This window comes from Hippoglossus stenolepis, chromosome 16, assembly GCF_022539355.2.
Source record: "Hippoglossus stenolepis isolate QCI-W04-F060 chromosome 16, HSTE1.2, whole genome shotgun sequence".
Lineage (NCBI taxonomy): Eukaryota > Metazoa > Chordata > Actinopteri > Pleuronectiformes > Pleuronectidae > Hippoglossus > Hippoglossus stenolepis.
The window spans coordinates 6,077,839-6,084,510 of record NC_061498.1 but is presented as its reverse complement, the minus strand read 5'-3'; the positions used below and the strand labels follow the sequence as shown (position 1 = coordinate 6,084,510).

General features: G+C 40.5%; 1 gene segment (V, D, J or C); it reads right to left on the bottom strand.

Annotated features, from left to right (window-relative positions):
• Positions 1-4,714: 4,714 nt before the first annotated feature.
• On the bottom strand, positions 4,715-5,520 carry LOC118123336. The segment is given in 2 exon segments: positions 4,715-5,328; positions 5,428-5,520. Coding segments are annotated over 2 exon segments (372 nt in total).
• Positions 5,521-6,672: the final 1,152 nt, after the last annotated feature.

Here is a 6,672-nt window from a genome sequence, read left to right as displayed (position 1 = left end):
TGATTCCTCTTTACAGTAACAGTGAACTGGTCTGAAATCACCAGTAGTCTGTGGGCTCCTCCTCTGGTGGCTTCATGTAACTAGTGTTCAGGCACTGAGGGGTTTTTGTTCAGGTCGGCTGATGGTTTGTATCATTGTGTGTCTCTGGCACAGTAATACACAGCAGTGTCTCCAGGCTGCACGTTCTGTCCCTTTAGAGTCACTGTGTTGCTGGAAGTGTCTAATTCGATACTGAACTTGTTCTTTAGTGAATCTTTATAGTATGAAGCTCCTGTGCCTTTCAATCCAATCCACTCCAGTCCTTTTCCTGCAGGCTGTCTGATCCAATGTGTCCAGTAGCTGCTGAGAGAATAAGAGACCTGGCAGCTGATGGTCAGAGGTTGACCTGGCTGCACAGTCACAGAGGCTGGCTGCGTCAACCGTTCACACTTCACATCTGTTAAAAGAAGAATGTTTTGTCATAAATCATTAAGTTGTCCTGCAAAAGAAAAAGTGGTGACTCTATGACAAATCCAGGGAGACTCACATGATCCAGCTGCCAACAGCAGCAGCACAGCTACAGGAAACATGGTTAATGGTGAATCTGACGTGCCGTCAACTCCCCTGTCAGTCTGTTGGGAAGTTTTTATAGTTGAGTAACAAGGAAGGTCTCTGAGTTTGCATAGAATCAAATATACGAATCATCAGTGATGGTGTCTCTGGGGGTAATAGAATAGGCTGCTCAGTGTTATTAGATCAGCTCTGGGAAAACATGACAGGGAATCACCTCTGCTTACTATAAAATATGATGTATTTTGATTTCATTATTTACTCAATTTTAACACGTTAAAATCACATTGTAAGGCTGATTACACCGTTAGCTTTGCTTTTACAGGAAACAATTAAGGCACATATGTATTGTTTTGACATTTCAGAAATGCAATGATCCCATTATCAATGGAAATACAGATTCTAGGGCCATTGCTACAAGCAATCCTGACCTTGTATAATATGAAGTGATAATTGTGTCTCCTGTGTTCTGGGGAGGAACTCAAACTGAGCATTGACCTACAGGCCAAGGTCCCTCTTCACCAGCCCTGTGTTGGGACCGGGTATTTGTGAACTACAGTTCGGCCTACATGTGTAGTCCAAGCGTGGAGCACATGTTCTTTGTTCTGGAGAAACCAGAGCAGCCAGAACTCAGTCTCCCAGTGTGCTTCAACGTCACACAGAGGTGAAAACCGACCGGGAACACAAGTTTCAACCACTATTGGTCACTCTGGGACCCATGAGGTCACCAGGCCAATATAAGCCAAGTCCCCCCTCTCTTCTTCCTCTTTCTATGCAACCCTCCCAAAGGAGAAGTGAGGCTGTCCAGCTCACTTGCTCTTTCAACTCCAGTCAACTCTCCCAGAGGAGCCCACCTCTCTTTCTGCTCAACTTCAATGGAGGAGAGGTGCAGCTTGCAGCTCACCTCACCAAGGAAACCTCCTCCCAATCCAAGCTCTACCAACCTTCAAGCAGGCCTGACTGGAGCAGACTGCTAAAACCTTCCGAAAGGCAGCGACGCATAAGCCTGCCTGAGAACTTCGAACAGCACAAGAGCTGCATCGCACAGCAGAACCACAACAGGAGCCGCAACCCAGCAAGACGACTTCACTGGACTTCGAACAGCACATCAACCTTTTTTCCCTTTTCATGGACGGGTAACACAACTGGGCTTAATAATTATACTAGGCAAAGCAAAGACTGTTTATTAGATTCCGTGTGATGTTTATTAGTTTGATTTGTGTTACTGTGATATTTTGGTTACAAGTTATTTGAAAGTTAATGTTAGTTATGCTCTTCAGTCTTTCTCTGCATGCATCTAGTAACTTTCTCTAATTTGGCACCAACACACACACACGCATATCTCCACACACATCTCTCTGACCCCCGCTACATGTCATAAACATACTAGGGGGGATGGTTTATTGCCCTCATAGGGGCCAGCCGCCATTTTGAAAGCTCACTCACTCACACAGACACACACACGCACGCATACTCACATACACATATTTATATAGTAAGTACACCTTTAGTAATTTGTGTTTTTATACTTTATTATCTTCATAATAAATGTTTTTCTTTCACAAATGTTGTTTTAATGAATGTTGCATAAGTGTGAATTTTGCCAACCTCTACACTGTCAAGAACTCTATATCCTTCAACTTTGTTAACTATCTCTATGGTAATTTTGGTTATAATTATTAATTTAATTGTTAATCAGAGTTCCAAATTTGTAGTTAGTACTTTCATGAGACTTAATCAATAAATTGGCTATCTTGTCCCTTCCTTTGAATGGTGGTGCCCCGAGGTAACTTTAATAAATTAAAGTTATTATTTAATACTAATATTTTTCTATTAATATTAATATTTTATATTAATGTTAATATTTTATATTAATATTAAATATTTTGTCTGATAACCAAATTTATTGAATGCCGAAAGGCACACCATTTACTGGTGTCACGTTTAATGCATTATTGCACAACACCTGATTGTGATTCAGATGAGTTCAAGATGCAGCCAGGGGGAGGACTGTGTCCAGTTTGGGGGACTCAGAACTTCCTCTTTGCTGTTTGCAGATGATATGGTTCTGTTGGCTTCATCAGATTGGGACCTGCATGTGTTCTGGGATGGATTGCAGCTGGGATGACGGTCAGCACCTTTAACTCTGAGGCCATGGTTCTCTGCTAGAAAACAACAGATTCATTCTTTGGCTTGGGATGGAGATTCTACACCAAATGAAGGAGTTTAATTATCTCTGGGTCTTGTTAATGAGTAAGGTAGAATTCAGCAGGAGACTGACCGTTTAGAGCAATGTTGGAGGCTGAAATAACTTTTCCTCATCAACTGATGACTTATTTGCAACTTTTAGGACTCACTCCTGCAACATTTCCATACATGACTCTCTAGCATGTGTCAGAATGCATGGAAGTGTTTAGCTGCCACGCCAGAAAAAGAAAAACACGTGTATCATAAAGACTTGAACACGTTATTGTTACAAAAATATGTTTTTCATGTTATTGTAGCAACTTTCATCACATAACAAGGAACTCTTCTTGTCATTAGAATGTACTGTTTATCATCTAAAATTGTAAAAACATTTCACATCATGATGCCATAACTTATATAATAGAATGTAAGTGTGTGCAGAAAGGGGATAAATGGATGGATAAAGCTCATTTACATGATTTGATCATGATTCTTGGTTTTAAGACGTGGAGATTCTGCTGCTCTTGAGCAAGGTGGGTGATTTCTTGACATGTTATGCAGGAGGAATGAGTGAACTGATGAAAAGAGTTCCTGCAGTTATAAAACCTTCATGAAACGGACTGATTCCTCTTTACAGTTACAGTGAACTGGTCTGAAATCACCAGTAGTCTTTGGGCTCCTCCTCTGGTGGCTTCATGTAACTAGTGTTCAGGCACTGAGGGGTTTTTGTTCAGGTCGATGGTTTGTATCATTGTGTGTCTCTGGCACAGTAATACACAGCAGTGTCTCCAGGCTGCACGTTCTGTCCCTTTAGAGTCACTGTGTTGCTGGAAGTGTCTAATTCGATACTGAACTTGTTCTTTAGTGAATCTTTATAGTATGTGCTCCCTCCATCACGCCTGCTTCCAATCCACTCCAGTCCTTTTCCTGCAGGCTGTCTGATCCAATGTGTCCAGTAGCTGCTGAGAGAATAAGAGACCTGGCAGCTGATGGTCAGAGGTTGACCTGGCTGCACAGTCACAGAGGCTGGCTGCGTCAACCGTTCACACTTCACACCTGCAGAGGGAAAACTTGGTGAATATTGAGTCAGTGTAATGACAGTGGACAGTGATTGAGATGTGATCATGCTGCCTCAGTGGGACTCACAGCGTCCAGCAGCCAGCAGCAGCAGCACAGCTACACAGAGCATGGTCGGTATTGACGGATATCCGATTGGGACCTCTCTTCTTCTGCTGCAGCTGACGGCACGACATCAAGTCTTTATATCAGACTTTGAGGACGTTCACTTTGCATAGAGACGGACACTGACAAGCTATAAAGGCTGATAGGTTGCAGTTTGTATAATTCATAAATATATTTGTCTCAGTCCTCAGTAATCTTTACTGTACGTTCTGTGTATTTGTAAACGTGGCATGGGGATAGTTTATGTCTGATTGTTTTTCAGAGACAGTCATTAAATCCGCTTTTGATATTTCATGCAAAGTACAAATTAATGAAAAGAAGCATGCATACTGTATAAAAGTTCAAATGGCTTTGGCTTTCCTTGATTTCAACAGCCCCCTTCAAGCCACCTGTTTGCTTCCCTCTGAGACCTAATTTCTATATTTCTATAATTTCTCAAACACACTCATCAAACAGTTATATCTTCATGACAATGATGTATCTTTCATGCATCTTCAGTAGATTCATTTTCAGGTACTTTTCACTTTAGGCCCACTACATATATCAGCAAATATCTTAACTTTCTACTCAATCTGGATTTATATAAAATGACAATGCAAATGTTTTCAACAGAATCATCTTCAAGTTGCTTTAACAGAAATAACTTACTTACTCTGTACTCAAGTAGAAAAGTTAATATATGACACTTTTCATTTACGTGAGTACATTTTTGTCTATTTATTTGAACCATTACTTGAGTAAAATATTTGATTACTTCCTCTACTACGGTTTTATGTTTTTCTTTTATTCATTATGTGTTTGATTGGTGACCTTTGAATCAATACTTAGTGACTGTAATTTCATCTTTTGGCAGATATAACAGAAAATGCTTAACACATGCCTTAGAAATAACCCGTGGGAATATTACTAACTACTCCTCCTGTAGAAAAGCAAAAACTAAAAGATAGAGGAAGTCTCAAAACCACAACCTCAGCTGGTACTTTCAGTGTGTGTTTTTCCGTGGCCTTACTGAGGTGTTGTGTCGGATCTGTTTCTGCCCCTGTAACATATTTGTTTTGAAGTTCTTGCAAAGCGTCTCCGCTCACTCTAACCAGTGTGTGTTTCTGGCGCAGTAATACACAGCCGAGTCCTCCAGCTTTAGGTTGGACAGACTCAGATGCACCATGCTGTTGCTGTTATCTCTGGTTATTTCTATACGTCCTAGAAGACTGCTAGTGTAATGTGTTTTGCTTGCATCATAGTAAATAAGCCCCAGCCACTCCAGTGCCTTTCCTGCAGGTTGTCTGATCCAGTGCATTCCATATTGACTGAACTCAAATCCAGTTCCCTTGCAGGAAAGACTCAGGGCTTCTTGGGGTGTTTTCAGTACCAGAGTAGAGGGAATGGACTCCAGGGCCTGGCCACTCAAACCTAAAAAACAACCAGAGATTTTTTTTAAAGAGTGGGCTGGTGAAGGAAGTAAATGTATATGTATTTCTTTGAGGAGTGGAAAAGCATGAATCAACTTACAGGGCAGACAGAGCAATGTCAGCAGAACAGACAGTTTGTCCATCTTCTTCAGACTAAAGATGAGAACACAGTGGCTTCACACTTAATTGGAGGACAGCCAGTTGATGGGAGGACTGAAGTATACCCTCTGAAAAGTCTGGATTTGCATTCCGGATTTTACAAGGGAGGGACAAACATCATTTTTTGGCTCAAATATAATTCAAATAAAAATATATAACATATGACATATTCATACTTGACTGGTTACCCTGACAAACATGATCTGCATAACACTTTAGATTTGATTAAAGCAAAGTCTGGAAAATCATGAAATTGTTAAATTAAGAATCATGTCTCTGTATGTACAGTATGTATGTAATTTTTCAAAACGTTTTTCAACAACACTTCCTCAGTTGTTCCCCTTTCACAGAGCTCATCAGGCACGTCTGAAAGAGAGTTTGCATCAGTAACACACAGCTGGTGGACGGAAAGCAGACAGAATTATCTCAGTAGAGCCTATAACGCCACTTTAATCCCGCTCGGCTACGTTTTAATTTTGAATCTTTAGGCACCGGGCTTTTGCAATGCGTTAAAATCTCAAGTATGCATCATTTTCCAGCCATTGTTAACTACTGTAACTCAGTTCTATAAGGCGTATTTGACTCCAGTTTCTTTAAGTAGACAAAACCTATGTGGCACCTCATTATTTTCAATACATTCCAATATTAAAAAATGTATAACTCTGTGTCAAATTCCGCTTTCTTTAAGATTTCTTTCAACAGGATTTCTCGTACGTCGCAGGAGAGATGTGTTTCTATTTAATGTGGTGAATTTGATCCGCCTGTATGTCGAGTACATATAGAACAGAATCAATGCTGTTATGTAAAAGTAAATGAAAAGTGATTTCATGGAATTATCATGACATCCTGCTCGTGCTGATCCTGTTTACATACACCACATACGGCCCCAGCAGAGCCATTGCATTTCAGATGAATTTACACTGGAAATGCTGCTTCTGTGTGATCAACTGGTCATGTGCTCATTTATTTCATCCTCTCATGCAATGCAGCCACCAGTTCGAATGCAAATGTAATGCTTGCATGCACTTTGGAGCATATCGTCTTAGGTTGCACTAAACCTTTAATTTTGCCAAAGCATGTATGGTTATGTAATGGCTGCTGACGATGTGTATTCTCAGAAAAGTATACAGTGAAGAAGCTGCTGCGGCCATTCTTTAATAATCAGATCATTTTTTTTAAATCATTG